This window comes from Micropterus salmoides, unplaced genomic scaffold, assembly GCF_014851395.1.
Source record: "Micropterus salmoides isolate LMB-PRFRI ecotype aquatic unplaced genomic scaffold, ASM1485139v1 Ms_hic_scaffold_2, whole genome shotgun sequence".
In the NCBI taxonomy this organism is placed as follows: Eukaryota; Metazoa; Chordata; class Actinopteri; order Centrarchiformes; family Centrarchidae; genus Micropterus; species Micropterus salmoides.
This window is the reverse complement of record NW_024041150.1, coordinates 6106775-6131284: the sequence shown is the minus strand read 5'-3', so window position 1 is coordinate 6131284 and position 24510 is coordinate 6106775. Positions and strand designations below refer to the sequence as shown.

Sequence of the window (24510 nt, the reverse complement as noted above, 5' to 3'; positions counted from 1 at the left end):
AAGGAGGATGACGGTGAGGATCATGTATGTGGCCAGATAATTACCGAAATGTAATTGGATGGCACAGACAGGAGAAAGGACCCAGACCAGGACACAGACCACCACAGAGGTCTTGATGGTTCTTCTGAAGCGGTACCACAGTGGGTGGGCGATGACCAAATACCTGTAATACAAGATGGACACAAAGTCTTTGAGGAGCTTCAGAGTTATAAACTAATATAATGTTCAGACACAGAAGGAGCTCCACACATACTGGATAGACAGACAAATACCTTTCCAGGGAGATGCAGACCATGAAGTAAACACTGGCAAACAGAGCAGAGATGTAAATACAAAAGAAGATTTTATGTATCTCCCAATCCACACGTGGTGCTACCTCAACGATCATGAAGCAGAGTTGAATCAGGTCGGTAATGAGAAGGTTGATGACGTAGATGGGAGCAACATGATCACTTCTCACCTGCAGGAAAACATTGGTAAAAGTCAACAAGCAGTTGGAAACATGTCTCCCAAATTAATACTGAGCTTTAATACTCAACCTTATTTTCAAACCAAATATCATAGATTCAGTTTTTCCCCAGATAAAAAGAGAATTTATTTTGGTCTCACACAGGAGGAGCCCTCTACTGGCTGTATCTACTGTGTAATACTTCTTCACATGCACGCACTTGCTCACAAAAAAATCGCATTGGAGCCGATCAATGGGATATCGCTACTAATAGGGCCCGTGTCCACCAAAGCATTTTTTCTGACGTCAGCGTCTTTTTTTCAATTCATTCCAATGGGAGCGCCGCATTTTTTACAAGCTGGTAAAAACGGCAGCAGCGTGACGAGGCGCTGATCGTTTTTCTCTGGTCGCCGAGAGTTGAGAGTAAAATGTTCAACTTTGGGAAAAATGCTGCGCTCGTCACTGTCACTTTTTACCCAATCACAGTAGAGGAGGGGCAGGACAAATACCACACTGTAGCGACGATTCCCATCCTGGAACCGGGCGTCCTCCAAACGGTGGTACTTGCCGTACCCACATACGGCGAGTCCGTCCTCTCCCTACCTGCTTCAGCCTTCTCTTCATACAGAGCAAGGGCCAGAGCAAGTAGGCTACTCTATACAATGTGTTGACATTTTTACATCCAGTAAAGTTAGGTAGGATTACTTGCAACATCACTTCCACGGATTTTATGTATCATAGCAACCAAAGCAGTCGGAAAAAACGCTGCGCCAAAAAAGCTTCCTGCTGGGCATTTTCAGAAGAGCAGCTGGGTGGACACGGGCCCATAGGTGTGTACCGTAAAAATCCCACCTGCATCAGCATCCTCTTGTCTTCAGCTGATGGCAAAGCACTCACTGATCTATCTGCTCCAAGGATGGTCACCTTCTAAAGAGCAATTTTCCTCCTCAGTCTATTTTCCCCATCTGTGCCGGTGATTCGCCTCTGAGAGGGGCTCTTCGGACCAACTCACTGTGCAGAGCCCACTTTCTTCTCTGGAATGAGCAGCTGCAGACGAGAGCGCCCATGGCCGGACTTATTGGCTTCCGTGTGCAGGGCCACACTGAGACAGCTGTTCCTTGTGTGCTCCGTCCGCCACTGGCTCCGATAATATAACCGATAGTCGCAGCGGCATCTGTGACCCTGAAAGACCCCCCTCCCCCCCTACTCCTCTGACCAGTTGGACCTCCTGCCACGGTTTGGCCACAGCTACCGGGCGGTTCAATCCCTGGCTCCCCCTGGTTGAGTGTCGAAGTGTCCTTGAGCAAGATACTGAACCCCGATTTGTGTATGAGTGAGTGTGAATGCTAGTTTCCACAGCACAGAAAGAGGAACAAAGAAATATTAACACATTATAAAAATGCAGCAGTTTGGCAGGTCTGGACGCAGAATGGGCCACATCAGTAATCACACCAATTACTAGTTGTTCCTCCTGAGTTATATACAAGATTAGGTAAAATGAATGAAACACACTACTACTTCACACTGACAGCTAGATAGCAAGCAAACTATGTTACTCTTAAGTGTTGACAGCCAACCCCCTTACCCTTAACATCCTAAGGGTGTGTGCCTAATCCTGAAGAGATTGTATGCATGTCGACCGGTTAACCCTACAGCTGCGTACATTGGCCTCATGCCGATGTGCTAGCAGACAGGGTTAACCTCCTTTGTGTTGCTTTGCATGACCACTACCAATTAACTCTGTGGTTCTGTCACAAAAACTAGGGTCCCAGAAATGCGATGGGCTGGCCTATCTTCTGAGCTCGTGCAGACTATCCAGACAGCGAGGGCATCTACCAAAACTTATTGCCCTCAAACCTAAGTGGTGTACGCGGTAGCCATATATGTCACAAAGGGTTTGGTGACAGACCAGTCTTTGTCCACTGCCTCGTAAATCGTTTTCTGCAGGGCGTGAGGAGATAGCAACCGATGTTTTGTGTCTTGTCCTTGAAGGTTTTAAGATGCGCAACTTATGAGCCCACTTGGCAGTCCTCTCTGAAAATGACATCTCTCAAGACAGCCTTGCCGGTAGCTCTTACCTCCGCAAAGTAGTGAGGGAACAGACCCACCTTCAGAAGTTTGTGTACACTCCACCCGAAGTGTGGCCACGGCCCTTTTCAGTGCAGTGAGTGTCAAAGCATATCTGCACAACAGCGTCATGGTCTTCACCATGCCGTGTCTATCTCTTGGATGTTTTGTGTGGATGATAGCGCAAGCACAGTTCATCCACATCCAGCCTCAGCCAGTACTAGAACATACCCAGTCCAGACGTCTTTAGCAAGTCTCAGTGACCAGGGTGAAATACAGGCAGCCTCAACTACGAGCACGGCCAGAGATGTACAGCCGGCATCAGATACAGGCAGCTCCGACCCAAATGGAACAGCTGCTGCTCCACCAAATAACCCAGGAGATTGACGCCAGTCTTAACAGACTTCATGAGGACTGAGTTAGTGCGCAGAGGTCCATTAAAACCAGTACTGGATTATTCTTTTTCCATCCAGGCTCATTACAGACACATGCTTTTTTAAACAAGAGAGGATTGTAGTGTGCCCTGCAGTGCCAGGTGTGACTGTGGAGGGCCCCATAGCAGAATTGTGCTTAGGGCTCCAAGGAGGTCAGGATGATTTTAATTATGGAGAAAAATATTCCTTTAAGTTTATAGACCATTACAAGCCTTTTCCTCAGCCCACTGACACCTAGCCCCTAAACCAGATCCAGATCCTTTACAGACAGACAGACTGTAGGACAGACACACGACACAGACAGGAAATAAATAACTCTCAGTCAGAATGTACATACCATAGAATAAAGAGCACAGATGGCCACCAGGGTCAAAGCAAGGCCGACAGCAACAACTACATATGTCAACACACTGATGATGAATGGATAGTTGATGTAATACTCATCAAGCTCAGTGTTGGTGTAATTCTGGTAATTGGAGGTGATGTTGCTGTGATCATACAGTAGCTTTGGTTCTGTGAGCTGCTGTTAATGTTGAGCCCTTCCATTCTTCAGAGTGAAACCTGTTTGAGAGATCAGGTTACTAAAGGGAGCAGGTTTTTAATATCTACCTAACATTGTTCAGTGACATCACTAAAGCTGTGAGGTGAAGTTCACACAAACACAGTGTCCCTATAGTTTACCCACAATCATATCAAATCACAAACTGCTGTCTTTCAGTTTTATATTCCTGCACATCCATCTTCATGACTGTTTAAAGTTCTTGTCATCTCTATATATAAGAAAAAAGTAATGTCACACATTTTACCTTTGAAAGCTGCGAGATGAGTTCACTACTCCAGTGTCTGGTGTGTTGTCCTCTGCATCCAGTAAATATACAAAGTGATAACATGCAGATGGGCTCCTGGTAATATACACCTCATCTTCTAAAGATGTGAGAAAGGCACGAATATGCATTAGGGACATGCAGAGCTTTAAAGCTGATGACCGTTTATGTTTAAGAGCTTGTGAATGCATTATTCTGTTCTGTGGTCCTGACATAAGTGCCTGCCTTAACCTCAGCTAAAAGTGTAGGCTTGAAATGGAAGATGTATTCTGTTAGCCTCAAAACCAATAAATGGTTTCCAATGTGAACTGCTTTGTCAGCACTGAAGCAAAATCCACTCGCTTTAACTTGTTTAGAATTTTTCAAAATCTGTGAATTGCTTATAAGCTATTACTCAGTCAGATACTGATTTTTAAATGTCAACATCATATTTAAGGAAGAACAAATTAAATTCTCTGTAAGTGGTCTAACCCAGTATATATCCAGTATATACCTTCCAAAGCTCTCTGCATTTTTATTTCAATGATCATTTTGAACAGATTCCCCTTGTTAGAATTTTCTGTCTACCCATGAAGTGAATTCACCACTGACACTATACTGATATATGTTTCATTTACTTACAGTCTGAAGCCAGCAGCCAGGAGAGGTGGTGATAGGAAAGCTTATGCCAACAGACTCGCATAAAGATTATGGCCCCATTTCAGACAAGCGGGAAGCTTCCGATCTGAGACGCAAAGCCAATGCAGAAGTCCCTTAAATCTGCATTCTATCAAACAGCCAGCAGGGGGCGACTCTTCTGGTTGCAAAAATAAGTCAGGTTCCATTAGAAATAATGATAAAATGTTTCTACTTCTCAGCTGATTTATTCCCTCAGTAAACACTTTGGAGATAAGTTTATGGTCTCAGTCGCTAGTTTCAAGTCTTCTTCAACACAGCATGATGTTCATTTAATAAATTATGGTCCAATTTAGAGGAAAAAAGACCATAAAGCAGAGTATACTTCGGGGCGGGATTATCTGTCAATCAGGATAAAGTGACTCATACCCATGGCACTGGGTAAATTTAACCAGCGCCATTGAAAAAGCCAAGTTGGCTGTACACTTTCTCTGGTGAGTACATTTAGTTGTAAGAATGTTGTTTGCTAGACAAAATTGTCAGCCCTGTTAACTCAGCAAGGCTTCAAACAACTGTCCTCAAACCAACGGGTGACATCATGATGACTACGTCCACTTCTTATAAACAGTCTATGGTTTCAGAAAGCGGGATTAGTAAAAACTCGAGGGAAACTCTGGGTTTCTGTTTCGGACACCAAGATCAGATAAACCCTAGAATATTAACTCCGGCAACTCATGTTTATGCTAATCTCTTTGTGAGGTTAGCTTAATATTGTGAGCCAGGTTCAGGTGAGATAAAGAAGTTTAGCAAGTTGATGAAGACTTACAGTCCCCTCCCTTATTGGAACAGTGAGGCAAATTCCTTTGTTTTCGTTGTTCACTAAAGACATTTGGGTTTAAGATCAAAAGATGAGACAAGAGTTCAGAATTTCAGCTTTTATTTCCTGGTATTCACATCTAGATGTGTTAAACAACTCAGGACAAACCACCGTTTGTATTAGACCACAGCATTCTTAGGTGGAACAAATAATATTAAAGTAAATAACATTTAATATTTGGTGGCAGAACCCTCTCTTGCAATAACTGCCTCAAGCCTGCGACCCGTCGACATCACCAAACTGTTGCATTCTTCATTTGTGATGCTATTCCAGGCTTTTACCGCAGCTTCTTTCAGCTCTTGTTTGTTTCGGGGTGTTTCTCCCTTCAGTCTCCTCTTAAGGAGGTGAAATGCAGCTCTGTTGGGTTAAGGTCAGCTGATTGACTTGGCCAGTCTAAAACCTTTTTCCCTCTGATGAAGTCCATTGTTTTGTTGGCAGTGTGCTTTGGCTCATTGTCCTGCTGCATGATAAACTTCCTCCCCATTAGTTTCAATGCATTTCTCTGTAAAACTGGCAGACAAAATGTTTCTGTCCACTTCTGAATTCATTCTGCTGCGACCATCATCAGTTCCATCATCAATAAATATTAATGAGCCTGTTCCAGAAGCAGCCATGCAGCCTGAGCCATGACATCACCTCCACCATGCTTTACTGATGAGCTCGTACGCTTCGGATCATAAGCACTTCCTTTCTTTCTCCACACTTTGGCCTTTCCATCACTTTGCTAGAGATTAATCTTGGTCTCATCAGTCCATCAGATTGTGCTCCAGAACTTTTGTACTTCTTTGCAAATTTCACTCTGGCCTTCCGACTCTTCCTGCTGATGAGTGGTTTGCATCTTGTGGTGTGGCCTCTATATTTCTGCTCTCTGAGTCTTCTTCCAACAGTGGATTGTGATACCTTCACCCTGCACTGTGGAGGTCGTTGCTGATGTCACTTACTGATGTTTTGGGGGTTTTCTTCACAGCTCTCACCATATTTCTGTCATCAACTACTGTTGTTTTCCTTGGCCGACCTGTTGGACGTCTGTTGCTCAGTACACCAGTAGTTTCTTTCTTTTTCAGGGCGTTCCACATTGTTGTGCTTGCTCTGCACAATGTTTGTCCAATGGCTCTGCTCGATTTTCCTTCTTTTCTCAGCTTGACAGTGGCTTGCTTTTCTCCCATAGACAGCTCTCTGGTGTAGTGGGAAAAGTGTGTTTAATAAAGTCTTTAAATCAATGAACAACCTCCTACAATTATCAGTCAAAAACACAACGGAAGGATGTACGCACCCCTCTTATCAGTTACATACACATATCCGGTATGGGGGCGGGACGGGAAATACCTGTCAAAATTAGTTTGATGGAATGTCATGTACAGTGAGGAAAATAAGTATTTGAACACCCTGCTATTTTGCAAGTTCTCCCACTTGTCCCATGTGCAGAAAAACACCCCCAAAGCATGATGCTACCACCCCCATGCTTCACAGTAGGGATGGTGTTCTTGGGATGGTACTCATCATTCTTCTTCCTCTAAACACGGTTAGTGGAATTATGACCAAAAAGTTCTATTTTGGTCTCATCTGACCACATGACTTTCTCCCATGACTCCTCTGGATCATCCAAATGGTCATTGGCAAACTGAAGACGGGCCTTGACATGTGCTAGTTTAAGCAGGGGAACCTTCTGTGCCATGCGTGATTTCAAACCATGACGTCTTGGTGTATTACCAACAGTAACCTTGGAAACGGTGGTCCCAGCTCTTTTCAGGTCATTGACCAGCTCCTCCCGTGTAGTTCTGGGCTGATTTCTCACCTTTCTTAGGATCATTAAGACCCCACGAGGTGAGATCTTGCATGGAGCCCCAGTCCGAGGGAGATTGACAGTCATGTTTAGCTTCTTCCATTTTCTAATGATTGCTCCAACAGTGGAGCTTTTTTCACCAAGCTGCTTGGCAATTTCCCCGTAGCCCTTTCCAGCCTTGTGGAGGTGTACAATTTTGTCTCTAGTGTCTTTGGACAGCTCTTTGGTCTTGGCCATGTTAGTAGTTGGATTCTTACTGATTGTATGGGGTGGACAGGTGTCTTTATGCAGCTAACGACCTCAAACAGGATAATAAATGGAGTGGAGGTGGACATTTTGAAGGCAGACTAACAGGTCTTTGAGAGTCAGAATTCTAGCTGATAGACAGGTGTTCAAATACTTATTTGCAGCTGTATCATACAAATAAATAGTTAAAAAATCATACATTGTGATTTCTGGATTTTTTTTTTTTAGATTATGTTGTCACAGTGGACATGCACCTACAATGACAATTTCAGACCCCTCCATGATTTCTAAGTGGGAGAACTTGCAAAATAGCAGGGTGTTCAAATACTTATTTTCCTCACTGTATATTTCTCTCTTCCATGTGTTGAAGCCATCACGGTGAACCAGAGCAAGTTGACCAAAACATTTCCCAGCAGCCACTTCTCCCACAGCAGAGTCCAAACAGTGCTTCCTGTTCTCTACAGTTAGGTGTCTTATTGGAAATGGTCTCAGTAGATGACAGGATCTGTCTCGTCTCTATCCTTTCTATTGGCCTCCATTTCTCCTCCTGTTTCCTCCCCTTTCTCTCTCTCCCTCTTTCTCTGCCTACATGAAGCTGACTGTGGAAATGTTGTCATCATTCATGTAGCATGTCTACGTATGATTTTTAATACAAATTATGAATATTAATATTTCAGAATAAATCCTCGTTAGGGCACCAACGAGGGAAATTCTGTTCGCCCAGGGTCTCTGGAATCCATGGGTAACATTATGGGTTTAATAATTACACAATTATTCCTAGTGATCAGTTAGAAGTAATTGCTTAATCACTTCTATAAAATCAGTCAGTCAATCTCATATTGAAGGCGTAAATCCTCCATTACAGTGACCTGGAGCTAAACAATACACACACACACACACATTTCTTGTGATTACGGTGAAATTTATAAATTTATTATAACTAAAAGGTGGATATGAATGCGGTTAAATATACATCAAAGAAATAAACAATGGCTAAACAAACATGATGCAAACAATGAGAATGTAGTGGAGTTAAATGTAAATTGAGTTGTTATGTGATACATAGAGAGAAAGAGAACTAATAAGTGCAGTTTATATGATACTAACTCAGTTAAATTTGTCTAGGAGTTTTAGGCTGGAATGATTAAGGATTAAAGCTAATGGATGAACAGACTATTGGACATTAACTCAACCACAGAATGCAGGGTTTTAGCCTCACTGCTTGTTGTTTCTCCAGTCGGTTGGTGTTCGGCCTGCTTCACACTGGCTGAGTTTCGTGCGTTCTCGGTTAGGACTCGCTTTCTCTGCCAGGGAATTTCTCTGGAGATCCACCCTCAATTGGCTTGGTTTGAAGAAAACTTGCAGTGGTAGGCTTTTAACCTTGGCTCGGGTTGTTGGTTTGATTGTCCTTTGTTACTACTTCGTTTGTCTGGCCCCTTGGGGCGTGTCACCAGGGGGCTTGGCTTCCTGTCTCCTCCGAGACTTCGGTGTATTAACTTTTAATATGGTCCTAAAGACTATATGCGCGTATTTTAATCAAATACCTCTCCACAATGGAACCTTAGATGTCAAACGGTTATACTGTTCTTGGTTTTAAGCATTTGATAAAAAGGGTAAAAACAATCAGTGCTGACTAAAGTCAATAGTTAAACATTAAAAAGGTTAACATTTTGTAGAGACCACGTCAGATTAAGAAACTTAAGTAGCTTCCTGGATAATATTGGCTTTTAAAAATTCATATTTAAATATATATATATATGCAAGTTATACGAACATGGCATAATATTATGAACAATGAAATACAGCAGAAGCGGCATTTCAGAACGATGGCATGTAATACTTAGTTTGTCCTCTTGGGGGAACTCTGGCTCCATGAGGAGACTGAAGATCACTTCGATTATTTCTTTAAAACAAATTAGTTATTTAACATTACATTTGAGCTGGAAAATTAATCAAGTAGCACAGGATAACATTTCTTTATCATATAATTTCTAAGAAACTATATAAAACGGTGTTGAAGCATGGCATTAGTATAACATAAACTAAAGGAATATCAGTGAGGAAGATTAAAACTAAGCAAATTATGGATTCTTCTTTTCAACAACAACAACATGGTAAGATATCTACTTAAATGCAGTGAAGAGACCTCCTAAGTAACTTAAAGATTATTTAATTAAACAAGGTAATAGGCAAGTTATAAAGAGACAGTATTCATTTGTCGACACAAAGGAATTCGGGGCAGTGTCCTTCTCTGGCGTCTGGAATTCCTCAAACCTAGCTGTGAAAGTGAGAGGGCATGTTAAGAGTCCAAATTAATGGCTCTTTGGTGGGGTAGAGAGTCAAAACTGAAGAGGAGATCTTTGATGTTTGGAAGTAATCTGAAAGAAGAACTTCGTTACCGTGGTTACCCTGTCCCTTTTGGTCTTGGGAGTGTTTAGAGGTTGTTTAGTTTACGGCTGCTGAGGTCCTCACGGCCTGGTTCAGTTTGAGGTTAGTCTCTGTGTAATGTTAATATCGTCATCTTAACAGTCATGCATAGAGTCTGTGTATCTCAGCTTCACCAGAGGTGGTAAGTTTTACGATCTAACTGCCCAAAACAGCACTTAGGGGAAAACAAACCTTTCACCCCCTCCTTTGGGGTACTTCTGCTGTCTGTTGAGGGTTGATATCTCAACCCCCCTCCTCTTTCTCTCAGGGAGAGACAAAGAAAGAATTTGGGATCTCCAAATTTATTTGATATAAAATGATCAAATCCACACTGGCTGTTCACTACATTCATACTGATGACCTGCTGATATCATTGCTGTCCATTCTGCAGCAACACACAGAGGCCAAAAGCTTGTCTATGGTCCCTTTCCTCATGAACACATACAGGACTGAGTCTGCAAGAGGACTCAACTTAACAAAGATGAAAGACAGGCTGTCAAGGATCTCGTCATAGTTTTCATTCAGATATTTTATGTACCAAATGATGCTGGGCAGGAACAGCAGGGTGTAAATAAGCAGCACCAGAACCAAAATTCCCACAATTCTTCGTCTTTCATCAGAGGGGACCGAGATGGTAGCAGACAGGGCTTTGATGGTCCCAACCAGGAAGAAGATTAACAGTGGGAAGGGAAGGAGGAGGAAGGTGACGAATATTATGTCTGTGACCAGATAATCAAAAAAATAGTAAAGGATGACAAAGACAAGAGAAAGGACCCAGACCAGGACACAGACCACCACAGAAATCTTGATGGTTCGTCCAAAGTGATACCACAGTGGGTGGGCGATGACCAAATACCTGTAATACAAGATGGACACAAAGTCTTTGAGGAGCTTCAGAGTTATAAACTAATATAATGTTCAGACACAGAAGGAGCTCCACACATACTGGATAGACAGATAGATACCTTTCCAGGGCGATGCAGACCATGAAGTAAACACTGGCAATCTGACCAGAGAGGTAAATACAATAGAAGACCAAAGATATAATGTCATCCACATTTGGTACCACCTCAACGATCATGCAGCAGAGCTGAATCAGGTCGGTAATGAGAAGGTTGATGACGTAGATTGGAGTAACATGATCACTTCTCGCCTGCAGGAAAACATTGGTAAAAGTCAACAAGCAGTTGGAAACATGTTGTGAAGTCCACCTCCTCCCAAATCTGTCATCTTGCTCTGAATGGTGAACACCATTCCAACTAATCATGGATTGTGTTGGGCAAGTTACTTCCAAAATGTATTGTCATTTGAGAGTAATTACTTATATTACAATATTACTGTCTCTGATTTGTAATGCTTAATACTATTTTTGAGTTACTTTCACCACTATTAAATGGATCAGATAGTAATATATGACTGCATAGGTGGGTTCTAGTGATTTGCGGATCACAGTTATATCCGCTGATCGGGTGGGTCTTTGTCATTAAAATCAACCTTCTCATTAATAGCGGGTAGGTTGTGGATGGGTGAAATAGGATGCATTGTTGCCCCATTAAGAAAGACGCTGTAGGTAAGGTATAAGCTACTGCAGCATTACTTCAGTGATTATTTAAATCTCAGACAATCTGACAGGATCGGCCAGGATGCACTGACAGCAGCCTCTCTAATCAAGAAAGGAAATCATTAAAGAAAACACATATTGAATTCTAAGGAAAGACTTGAAAATACTGAATCAAAACATTTAGGCTACTGAACAGCCTAGAATAAGTAGGAGCCTACAAAGCTGGAGTTACAGGCCTGCTTTGACTGCACTGACTGGAGTGTTTTTGAAGCTGCAGCCACTGACCTGGATGAACTAACTGACACTGTGACATCTTACATCAGTTTTTGTGAGATATGTGTGCCGAATAAAACCTTCCGCACATACAACAACCGAAAACCCTGGTTCACAGCAAAACTTAGGCAGCTTTGTCAGACCAAGGAAGAGGCCTTCAGAAGTGGGAACAGAGTCTTGTACAACCAGGCCAGGACACTGACTAAAGAGATCAAAGCTGCGCTGCGCTGGAAAGCTAAATAGCAGCTTTGCAGCCAACGACCCTGCGTCAGTGTGGAGAGGCCTGAAGACACTCCCAAACTACAGGAGACCATCCTCCAACACTACTGGTACTCAACGACCGGCTGACGAGCTGAATGGATTCTACTGTAGGTTTGAGAAGCCCACAGTCACACCTCTCCCCCACTCCAACACCATCTTCTAACAATCACCTTCCCCCACTGCCACGCTGTCACCCCCGCTCTCTGACCCCTTACCTGCGCTCATTTAGGTCAATGGAGGTGAGCCAGTCCCCCTGGCACACATACTCCAACACCTGCTTCACTGTCAACATGCAGAAAAGTCTTTCCATAATCACCCTACTGAACAATGACAGATCTAGGATGGGCCTCATTCCTCACATCTTCTTCCTGTCCAGGAAGTAACAGTAGTAGAACCCCTGATTCTCCTTCCCCAAAGGAACGCTGAAGATGGCTTGCTGCAGATCAGGCTGTTCATCTATCTGTCCATTGAGTATGACACGAGCCACTACGAGTAGCGCTGTGAAAGTGGCCTTAGATACTGATAAAGCGCTGTGGTGGCCATGAAGAGGAGCCACTCTGCTGCCCTTGCTGAATCCACTGCGAACCAAAGTTCCGCGCTTCGCCATGACACAGAAAATTGTTGTAACTTGATATATTAATATATTAATAATTATTTTTTGCAAGTTAGACAGTGTGCAAGAGTTTTCCTTTGCTACATTTGACTTTTTTTGTCCCCCTCCGACAAACCTGTCTCGTGTTTCAGAGGTGTGAAATGAATTACTGTTCTGGCAGTAAATATTGACGATATTTGCCCCAAGTTATGCGTTACAGTCTATGATGCAACTTCTGATTCTGACAAATGTTCCTCATAAATTCTCATCTATTGGGGATTTCTTGCAATGACATAAGTGACCATTGTGATGTGGCTGCCCTCAGGAACACTAAGGTCCCTAAATTAAAATCACATGTCATTTGTAAAAGGAATCTTAAACATTTTAATGAACATTGGTTTTATCATGATTTTTTTTCATTTTAATTGGAGTAGAATAGAGCTTATCCCTGATGTGGAGACAGCTTGGACATTATTTAATGAGGGTTTTACATAAATCATACAGTGGGTACGGAAAGTATTCAGACCCCTTTAAATTTTTCACTCTTTGTTTCATTGCAGCCATTTTCCAAAAATCAAAAAAGTTCATTTTATTTCTCAGTAATGTACACTCAGCACCCCATCTTGACAGAAAAAAACAGAAATGTAGAAATTTTTGCAAATTTATTAAAAAAGAAAAACTGAAATATCACATGGTCATAAGTATTCAGACCCTTTGCTCAGTATTTAGTAGAAGCACCCTTTTGATCTAATACAGCCATGAGTCGTTTTGGGAAAGATGCAACAAGTTTTTCACATCTGGATTTGGGTATCCTCTGCCATTCCTCCTTGCAGATCCTCTCCAGTTCTGTCAGGTTGGATGGTAAACGTTGGTGGACAGCCATTTTCAGGTCTCTCCAGAGATGCTCAATTGGGTTTAAGTCAGGGCTCTGGCTGGGCCATTCAAGAACAGCCACGGAGTTGTTGTGAAGCCACTCCTTCGTTATTTTAGCGGTGTGCTTAGGGTCATTGTCTTGTTGGAAGGTAAACCTTCGGCCCAGTCTGAGGTCCAGAGCACTCTGGAAAAGGTTTTCGTCCAGGATATCCCTGTACTTGGCCGCATTCATCTTTCCTCGATTGCAACCAGTCGTCCTGTCCCTGCAGCTGAAAATCACCCCCACAGCATGATGCTGCCACCACCATGCTTCACTGTTGAGACTGTATTGGACAGGTGATGAGCAGTGCCTGGTGTTCTCCACACATACCGCTTAGAATTAAGGCCAAAAAGTTCTATCTTGGTCTCATCAGACCAGAGGATCTTATTTATCACCATCTTGGAGTCCTTCAGGTGTTTTTTAGCAAACTCCATGCGGGCTTTCATGTGTCTTGCACTGAGGAGAGGCTTCCGTCGGGCCACTCTGCCATAAAGCCCCGACTGGTGGATTGCTGCAGTGATGGTTGACTTACTACAACTTTCTCCCATCTCCCGACTGCATCTCTGGAGCTCAGACACAGTGACCTTTGGGTTCTTCTTTACCTCTCTCACCAAGGCTCTTCTCCCCCGATAGCTCAGTTTGGCCGGACGGCCAGCTCTAGGAAGGGTTCTGGTCGTCTCAAACGTCTTCCATTTGAGGATTATGGAGGCCACTGTGCTCTTAGGAACCTTAAGTGCAGCAGAAATTTTTTGTAACCTTGGCCAGATCTGTGCCTTGCCACAATTCTGTCTCTGAGCTCTTCAGGCAGTTCCTTTGACCTCATGATTCTCATTTGCTCTGACATGCACTGTGAGCTGTAAGGTCTTATATAGACAGGTGTGTGGCTTTCCTAATCAAGTCCAATCAGTATAATCAAACACAGCTGGACTCAAATGAAGGTGTAGAACCATCTCAAGGATGATCAGAAGAAATAGACAGCACCAGAGTTAAATATGAGTGTCACGGCAAAGGGTCTGAATACTTATGACCATGTGATATTTCAGTTTTTCTATTTTAATAAATTTGCAAAAATTTCTACATTTCTGTTTTTTTCTGTCAAGATGGGGTGCTGAGTGTACATTACTGAGAAATAAAATGAACTTTTTTGATTTTTGGAAAATGGCTGCAATGAAACAAAGAGTGAAAAATTTAAAGGGGTCTGAATACTTTCCGTACCAACTGTAAATACACATGCCCCATTCAGGAGATACAGAGTAAAGGGACATGACAACCCCTGGTTTTCCCCAGAGCCAGCAGAAATTATTCATGAGCATAACAGGTTCTACATCTGATTGGCTTGCATTTAGACAGCCTCTTTTATTAAGACAGCCAAATCTGAATATAACTTAGGAGATTTTGAAAAACCATAAAATCGCTTTCTGATTCTACTTGTCCTGAGTCTGTAAATCCCTGTACTGACAAGCCAGGATATATCAATATATCAGTCTTTAAATTTAATTTTTGGTGCAAGAAGTCCATCAAGCCCTAAAATCCTTGGATTGTAGAAAAACCTCAGGACCTGACCTTATTGATAATTATTTCTTGAAACTGGCAGTTGATTTTGTAGCTGTGCCTCTTACACATCTTTTTAACCTTACAGTGGAAAATAAGGAAATTCCAAGGATATGGAAATCAGCTTTTGTTCTCCCTTTATTAAAAGGGTGTGACCAAGTTATTTTAAATAATTACAGGCCAATATCTAATTTATCAGTACCAGCTAAAATTCTTGAAGGTCTTGTGAGTGATCAATTAAAGGAGTTTTTATACTCAAATGCCGTTTTAGCTACATATCAATCAGGCTTCAGAAAAAGACATAGCACCATCACAACTGCAATGAAGGTGGTAAATGACGTTTTGGTAGCACTTGACAAGAAGCAACATTTGGCATTAATCTTTATTGATCTGTCCAAAGCTTACGATATTGTTGATCATGAAGTATTAAAACTTAGACTTATTAACTCAGGACTTTATGAGCAAGCAGTTGTTTGGTTCTCAAACTACCTTAGCAATAGGTCTCAGTGTATTAGATGTGATGGTCTATGTTCCAATACTGTAGCAGTCACTAAGGGTGGACCACAGGGCTCTGTATTAGATCCACTTTTATTCACTATTTACATAAACAATATAGGTCAAAATGTGTCAAATGCTAATCTTCATTTTTATGCTGATGATACTGTCATATATTGTTGCGCGTCAGCTCTTGTACAAGCAATTGAATATTTGTAAAATGTGTTTATTGAAGTCCAAAATACCCTTATGCAGCTGAAATTAGTTCTAAATGCAGATAAGACCAAACTTATGTTGTTTGCCAAATCCAGGACCAGGCCACAAAGCATTCCTCTGGTTGTCACTCTGTGGGGAAGTAAAATAGAGGTTGTTAACTCCTATAAATACCTCGGTCTTTTGATTGATGACTCCCTGACTTTTAAGCCACATGTGCTGTACCTGGTGAAAAAGCTGAGGCTAAAACTGTGTGTTTATTTTCGAAATAAGTTGTGTGTTTCTTCTAATGTAAAAAAGCAACTTGTGGCCACCACTTTTTTATCTGTTCTGGACTATGGTGATCTTTTATATATGATGCACACAATTTTTTATATATGCATAGCTCTGCCAAGCTATCTATGTGTTCATATCATGCAGCAAAGTAATGGGCAACACTCTTTGCGTTCTAAAGACTTCTTTATGCTCACTGTGCCAAATACCTGTATGGAAATGGGAAAGAAGGGATTTCTGTATTCTGCAACTTCAGCATGGTGTATGTTGCAAAAGGACTTGAAACTCACAGAATTAATCTCGCTAAAGGCATTTAAATCCCAAATGAAAGACTTAGAGTCAGATACCTTAATATGTAAATGCTCTTAGATTGTAAAAATGATTTGGGCTTGTCCGTGGCGTGGCATCAAACATTACCGGTTTGCCATGAAACAAGAACTTTACATGGTCAATAACAGTCCCGTCCTGAACACATCTACATCAAAATATTCACTCAACCTCATAGCGCCACCCACTGGTAAAAGGAAGTAAGCTGTTTCTGACAAAACATGGCCACCTCACAGCTCGATGCGTTACATGTGCGAGGGCCCGCCCAACGCTGCTTGCAGCTTTAATGTTAAATCTGTGGTTCGTTCCTGTTTTTTCCATCTCAGGAACATTGCTAAGATTAGATCTATGGTTTCTAAAGAAGAGCTGGAGATGCTTGTTCATGCTTTTATTTCTTGTTTCTTGTTTGGATTATTGCAATGTACTGCACACTTGTTTAAACAAATCCCCCATGGACAAACTGCAAGTTGTACAGAATGCAGTTGCAAGACTTTTGTCAAAGACCAGCAGGAGATCACACATTACTCCTGTGCTTAAGGCTCTTCATTGGCTACCAATTGGTTTTAGAGTGCATTTTAAAACTTTAACCATTACTTACAGAGCGTTTCATGGTCAAGTTCCCTTTTCCATTTAGGATCTATTGCACAGGATCTGGTCGCTCTCAGAGGTTTTAAGTCCAACACCTTTTAACTGTTCCCAGAATCCATTTTAAAACAAGAGGTGATAGATCGTGCTTTCTCTCCCTTAAGCCTTGAGAGCCTTGGATTTTGTGGAAACTTTAAGAAAACACCTTGAGACACATCTTTTTAGACAAGCATTTAACTAGCTATATGGTTTTCAATTTTATGTGTTGTTGTTTTTATTTGTTTTATTTTTACCAACAGATTGGGTTTATTAACTCTTACTTCTTTCCCTATGTATGTACCCCATTGATGCCATACGTGCTAATAGTTCTTACTAGTATTTATTGCATCAATACAGTATGTATTATCAGTTGTAGATCTCATACTGTATTGATGCTTTGTTGATGCTTGTATGTTGTTTCTCAAATGTAAGACGGTTTGGATAAAAGTGTCTGCCAAATAAGTAAATGGAATGTAATGTAACTATCTACTATTAATAAGCAACAATTTCATGTATAATATTCAGTCCAGCTCACAAACCGTTTCATTATCATCCATCACATGTAGCTGTGCTCACATTGCTGAGCCTCCGGTGAAAGATATACAGAGCAGGGGAGCGAATGACAACGTATCACGTTGGCTATATGCAATGAATGTATGTTATCATGTAGCTCTGCCCCTGACCCGGGAACGTTAAAGTAACAGAGCCTGAACATGTCAGGAGAAAAGCCACAGGGTTTACTGCGGTGTCTCCGTATGAAAGCGTTTGTGTTTCAGGTTTACTCGCTCATGAGTTCAAGCCAAGCGGCAACCTTCCAGTCTCCAGGCTGAAGCCAAACCAGAAATACCTAAAACTGCAATTCATCGAGTGGCCACTTGAGGCTGGCTCCGAAAAGGAGTCTATCCCCATTGACCCCCATGTTAAAATGCCCAACTTTAGAGCAGAATAAAATGTTACAGCCTGGTACAAAAGATGGATTTAGTGTATATCACTAATTTTGCCCCTCATGACAACTATGTGGGAGGTGAATTTTTTATAACTCAGCTGTTTAAATTATATTAAGCCTTGAAGTTCTTAGTCATTAGGGGTGTGGCAGCTTTGATTGACAGGTGGACAGGTTAAAATTCTCGATAAAAAAATGTCAAGTAGGACCAGTTCAACAGTAATTAATGTGGCAAATTACCACATATATATATGACAAACGGTTGAATCATTTTAAACCTTGCATAGTATAACCTAAATAACAGAGAAATAGTTACTTTAAGTGCTGTTGTATAGTTAGAGGTTAACTTACCTCCAATATAAGCTGGTATGCGGCCACAGGCTACCAAACGCCAACCAGGCAAGCTACTTCTGCTAACGCAGAGTAGCATATAGCATTAGCTCTTAAGCCTGAGCTAACTCAGTAATGCTGATCAAGACAGGCGCGGTTTCAGCTCCACCCATGACCCGCCTCTTTGCCCATTTTTGGTTATCAGTGAGTGATGCACGGTGATGTCTGCAAGATGGCGACGGCCACCTCTGCCAAAATAGAGCTTCAAAACGGCTCTTCAGAAACCAGCATCACTGGCACTACGTCCATTGTTTTATACAGTCTATGGTTCAAGCGAGCACGCTTACGAGCACACGCCTGGCTGCAATCTTAAGACTGCACCGCTAGTGGCCGCTGAAAACTACATCCAGATCCAGATCCTTTACAGACAGACTGTAGGACAGACTCACGACACGACAGTCAGAATGTACATACCATAGAATAAAGAGCATAGATGGCCACGAGGGTCAAAGGGAGGCCGATAGCAATGATTATGCATGTCAACACATACATGATGCCACGCTCGTTGTTAATGTTGCTGTTATCCTGGTAGTTGGAGGTGCTGTTACTGTAATCATAGCTTTGGTCCTGTGAGGTGCTGTTAAAGTAGAAATCTTCCATTCTTCAGTGAAACCTGTTTGAGAGATCAGGTTATTAAAGGGAGCAGATTTTTAATATCTACCTAACATTGTTCAGTGACATCACTAAAGCTGTGAGGTGAAGTTCACACAAACACAGTGTACCTATAGTTTACCCACAATCATATCAAATCACAAACTGCTGTCTTTTTAGTTTTGTAGATTCATTTAAATATTCATTACATTTAACATTTTTTTTATCAAATAACAAAAGATTAACAAGTTCTGAACAAATATTTTTTGGAGGAGGTTTACATGACTAATAAAATCAACACACACAACCGACACACACACTTCCAAAAGCAAGCAGAGAGATAGTGTGTTTGTTTTAACCGAAGAATTTATTTATTTATCTATACTCCAGTTGACTTTAACGAAAAAATAAAGAACATAAATAAAAAGACCAACACATAATTGATATTACTAATGTGAAGTGCTGCAGTCAGAAAACTCTCCGCCATATTACTCATCCAGAGGCCTTTCCTATCGCCTACTTGAGGGCAACCTATCAGCGCCATAGAGACGCAGAATCCAGGAAGAGCGGTTCAATAAGCAATGTAAAAATTGGTGTATAAAATTTACTCGAGGCACACATGCACACCTGAATTCCCCTTATTGGCTTCCATGGTAGCCCCTGTGGGAACCTTTCCCCATTAGACCCCCACAGGAACCCAACCTGTTGGTATTCATACAAAAAAGTAAACGTTTAAAGAAGATATAGATTTTTCTTGCACCCCTTGTATATGAATCTATTTTGAGACCTTGCTCATAATTCAGTAGAAATGATATACTGAAGGGACGCTTTCAATCTTATTTGTGAGCCTTTGGTGAGGAGGAGAGAGACCAGGAAACAGACAATGGAGATGCAACAGAGGAGGAAGTGTCAGAAGACTCAAAGCAGCACAGATTATAATCCAGACCAAGACACAACTGATGAGGAACAATCCAGCCATGAGGAACTTGCTGAGGTTGTTTTATTCCATTATAAGAATGGGAAAATATACTGTTCTTCATCTCCAGAGATGTTCCCAAGTCCAACAAGACATGCCATATCCCGGGTTGATGACATCAAATCTTGCTTTGAACTGTTCCTGGCAGAGGAAATTGAAACCATATTGGTGAACTTGGAGGGAAGAAGTTTACAGAGACAAATGAAAGGAGGTGGACCAGGCAGACATCCAAGCATACATGGGCTCTGGCTGCGACCACCCTACATGCAGCTGCAGCTGACAGCTGATAGTAGTCGGAGACTTCATATTAAGGAACATCCACTTCGCTAACGCATTCACACAGTTTTTTCCAGTACTACAGCCATCGACATCCTCGAAAAGCTCCCTGGTCTGCTGGCTACATCGACCAATGATACCGCACGCCAGCAACCTGAGCTGACGAAATGCGACTTTATCCTCTTCTTTGACCTGCTCAACAGTAGTGGAAAGTCGGCTTAAATCTCAGGTCCAGTTTCCACGCTGGGTCATGGAGCCAGATCCTCAGCCTTCATACCTGGCTCCAGTAATACAAACAATAATTTAAATAATAGTGAAGCCTACTGGTCCAAAAGAAGAGAGCTTCACCTACTGGTCATCATGAGCCCTTCACATGGAGTGTTTGTCGCTTTTGGAAGAAGAACACTATGAAGTGACTTTTAGAGCCACCGCTCATCTTCAACAGAATCATCTTTGAAATTTCTCCCCGGTGTGAAGGCTCATAGTACTTTTTACTCCTGTCCACATTAGGAGCCCGGTACCTTCTAGCACTGCAATTTGTAGTCTAAAGATTCCTGCAGTAATTTCAGATAGCTCTGTCAAAAGAAGCAGGCACAACCTACACAGCAATTTTAATTATTTAACAACGCCAAAACCTCATTTCAGTTTTAACCCAGAATAGACGACTCTACTCATTGTTAGATCCCTCACTAATAAAGTTTTATTTTCCATTTAGCTGACGCTTTATCCAAAGTGACTTCCAATTGCTATATCAGAGGTCGCACGCCTCTTTAGCCACTAGGAGTTAAGTGTCTTGCTCAGGGACACATTGGTGAACATGTCACAGTGGGAACTGATCCCTGATCTCTCACACCAAAGGAATGTTTCTTATCCACTGCGCCAGTACCACCCCTAATTAGCGATGGACAAATTATTTGATCTCTTTTACTGATTTAGTAACATAATGTTTGGTTACATTGGTTTTGTGGTTGGCTATAGGAAGCACTTTAAATGCACCCAAATTATATGGACAGAAGTATTGGGACATACCTCTTACTCATTAATATTTTAGTTTTCATTCAGTCCCATTGCCACAGGTATATAAAATAAAACTCCAGACTCTGGAGCAGGGGAAATGTTCTTCTCTGTGTGGCAGTCTGATGGATGAGTCTGGGTTTGGCAAATGCCTGGAGAACAAAACCTGGGGTTGTGTTTCTGGGGTTGGCCTAGGCCCCCGAGTTCCACTGAACAGAAATGTTAAAGCCTCAGCTTTTGCATTTTCCAGCATGACTGTTCCCAAGTGCACAAAGCAAGGTCCATAAAGGCATGGTTGAATGAGTTTGGTGTGGATTAACTTCACCGGCCTGCACAGAGCCCTGATCAAACCCTATCAGACACCTTTGGGATGAACTAAAGCAGAGATTGTGAGCCAGGCCGTCTCGTCCAACATCAGTGTCTGACCTCACAAATGCTCTTCTGGATAAACGGGGACAATTTCTCACAGACAAACTCCAACATCTTGTAGAACGCCTTTTCAGAAGAGTGGAAGCTGTTACATCCATATTAAAGCCTATGGATTTAGAATGGGATGTCATAAAAGCTTCTGTAGGTGAGTGTGTAGGTCTCTCAGTACGTCTGTCCATATTGGGTAGCTTGTAATGTTTTTACTTCCTTTGAAGTGCTCATGTTAAGAATTGGTGGCCCACTCCTGGTCTTAATTATTATTTATTGCCCCCTAAACCAGCCGGCCCCTTTCTGATGAAACTCCCTGAATCTATATCCAGTCTGGTCTTAAATCATGAATTATTATAATGAGTCTTCTAATGTCCTCACTACTGATTTTTTAACTATCCCAAATTCTTTTAACAAGTGTCAGGTCAAACTCATCGCCATGACCACACCCTACCTGGTTTTTAGTCTTTGGTGTAAAATTATCATTTGTAGAAATCAAGGAGATGTTTGGATCAGATCACTGGTTTAATGATGTAGAGCAACCGCAGAAACACCATAATCTGGTAGATGCTTGGCTGAACAAACAAAACTCTCTTGCCTCAGTGTGTTTGTCTGATTCGGATCATCACTGTTTAATCTGCCCACCTACAAGCTCTCCTGCCAAACACCAATGTAGCGTCGCTTGAAGCCGAATAGTGTTTTTTTAGATATACAAAGAGAGTTATAATCTAAGCAATACAGTTACATCGCTCATGTGCGACGGCATGTCGGAGGTTCTTGACGTCATTTTTGGGCCTACACTGTTCGATATCTGGCTTACTCCCTTGTAGTGGACCCCTAACATGTTGTAAACCAGTTACTGTCATCTACTGGTCACTTTTCACAATATATCAAGCCTGTTAGAAGAAATCTTGGTGTCTTGATAGCAATTTATGTTTTGAGCATCACATCACGTTTGTCCTGTCGTGTTTTTGCCACCTATAAAAAATATTGCAAAGTAAGATTTGCTTTGAGATGCAGAACCTGTTGTACATGCTTTTATTTCCTCACTTTTTGATTATTGCATCAGCCTTTTCTCCTGTAATCATCAAAAGAACTTGAATCTACAGACTCAGCTGCTTGGCTTTTAACAAGAAAGAGGTACCATCACATCATACCTGGTTTGGCCTTTTTACACTGGCACCTTTAGATTAAAATTTACTCATTTAGCTTTTATCCAAAGCTTTTTTACTCAAAAACTATTCTATGAGCTTATGTCAATGAGGCCTACAGGCCATTAAGAGAAATAGAAGTTTGAAAACATGTAACCACAACGGCAGTGATAATAACACTTTATCTAATTTTCATCACCCTTTCTTCTGATTTTAATTTAAAATACTTTCTTTACGTGTTTTAAGGAAAGAGAGTGAAAATACCCCAAAGGAAATAAAACCTAACTGGTTTAATCTCAGTATCCTGTCCACCTACAGTCCAAAGCTGTCTGGTTGTTACAGTTTGCATGTTCATTTATCAGTTTAAGACGCTCTTTCATAGAAGAAAAAAGTAATCTGATCAAATTTACCTTTAAAAGCTGAGAGACCCACCTGAATGAGTTCCTACACCAGTGGCCGATGTTTGTCCTCTGCATCCAAACCTCAAATATGGGAAGTGATAACAAGCAGCAGGCTGATGATGATCTACAGCTGCTCTTCTAAGGAAAAGGAGTGACGTGAATATGGAAATGATGCATCACAGAAATAGTGAACACATAGAGAACATCAGCAGGAAAAAGAACTGTCACACTCCTCAACATTTTATTTTACTGGGAAATGTGCATGTGAGCCGCTCACAATAACTGGCCACAGTGCTGACACACCTGCTGATGTTTTCTTCTGCTTTTACTTATTTCTCTTCCTGAGAAATCAGGATTTAAAAAATCTAATCAAACTTTTAAAATCTGTCTTAATAGCGATGCTTATTATATTTCATAAACGGCTCCCTGATGACACAGAGGAGGTTCTTTGGTGCTGATGTGAGCTACTTACTGCAGCCACTGAATCAGGTTTGGATCCAGATCCTTCAGTGACTTGAGGTACAGGAGCTTTGTTCTGGGACGCTGTGCTGTCTTCTGCACTCTTTGCTCCACCTGTTTAATGTCCCTTTGGAGGTGGAGGCTTGTCTGTCTGATGAATCCAACTGTTGAACCATCTGAATATTTTATCTTCATTTGCAGAATCTGCACTCTGCTGCCTTCACACTTATTGAGACAACATTTTAACATAAAGGTGAACTGTTAACCACCATTTTAGCATGAAAATGGATCAGGAGAAACTGCAGGCCGACACATTCACTCTGTCTAACAACACAAACATACAGCTTGGTGAACTGAAATGTCACTATGTTCAAGCAGTGACTGAGAAACACTGAGTCTCTTCTTTCACTCCAAACATCCAGATAAATGCTTAAATGCATTTAGACTCTGTGCACCTACACAGCCTTTACAGGAGGGATCATTAACTGTCTACGACTTCTCTTTGGTTAAACACGTCTTTCCCTCTGGGAGACATTTATCAATAATCATGTCACAACACATGAAACTCTCTTTCAAATCTCAGCTGTCAGCATTTACTGGAGAAATATCAACATCAGATAATGTTAGCATTCACTTATTTTATTTATCTATTTAAAAGGGACAGCGTACAGTAAAACATAAACGTTACCATTTGATGCACTGTACCAGATTATAGCTTCAAGCTAATTTGCATCTGTAGACCCTTGGACTTAATGATTAACTATTTGTGCCTGATTAACACATCTCTCAGGGCTCCATGTTCACATGTAGCCGCTTTTTCCCTGAGTCGAGTCTCAGAACAGTCAGTTGTCTCATGAAAAGTCATTTCCAGGAACACACCTCATGTTTTAAGAAAGATTTACATCATTGCAGACTGTGTGGAGACAGAGGACAAAACGGAGAATTTAAATGAACATGAAAACCATAACAGTCTGTCTCCTTTGAACCATCTTGTGCTGAGGGATGTGAGCTTAGTTATATTTGAGTTGAATTAGTTGTATATTAGTGTTGTTGGACACTGTGAATGTGTCGATGTTTGGTTCATTTCT

The 24510-nt window shown here is 41.6% G+C and overlaps 2 protein-coding genes across 2 annotated transcripts in view; both read right to left on the bottom strand.

Moving 5' to 3' along the window:
• Positions 1 to 367: 367 nt before the first annotated feature.
• LOC119911384 (G-protein coupled receptor 4-like) overlaps positions 368 to 24510 on the bottom strand; it is a 44947-nt gene continuing 20804 nt past the window's right edge. The window contains exon 3 of the transcript XR_005445850.1: positions 368 to 460. The gene's annotated coding sequence lies outside the window, so the exon portion shown is untranslated. The remainder of the gene's footprint in view (positions 461 to 24510) is intronic.
• Positions 7882 to 18739, bottom strand: LOC119911424 (G-protein coupled receptor 4-like). Its single transcript, XM_038730319.1, has 4 exons — positions 18552 to 18739; positions 10687 to 10874; positions 10074 to 10577; positions 7882 to 7918 (listed from the first exon to the last, which is right to left on the bottom strand). The coding sequence occupies exons 1-4, from the start codon at positions 18735 to 18737 to the stop codon at positions 7915 to 7917; spliced, it is 882 nt and encodes a 293-aa protein (XP_038586247.1). The 5' UTR covers positions 18738 to 18739; the 3' UTR covers positions 7882 to 7914.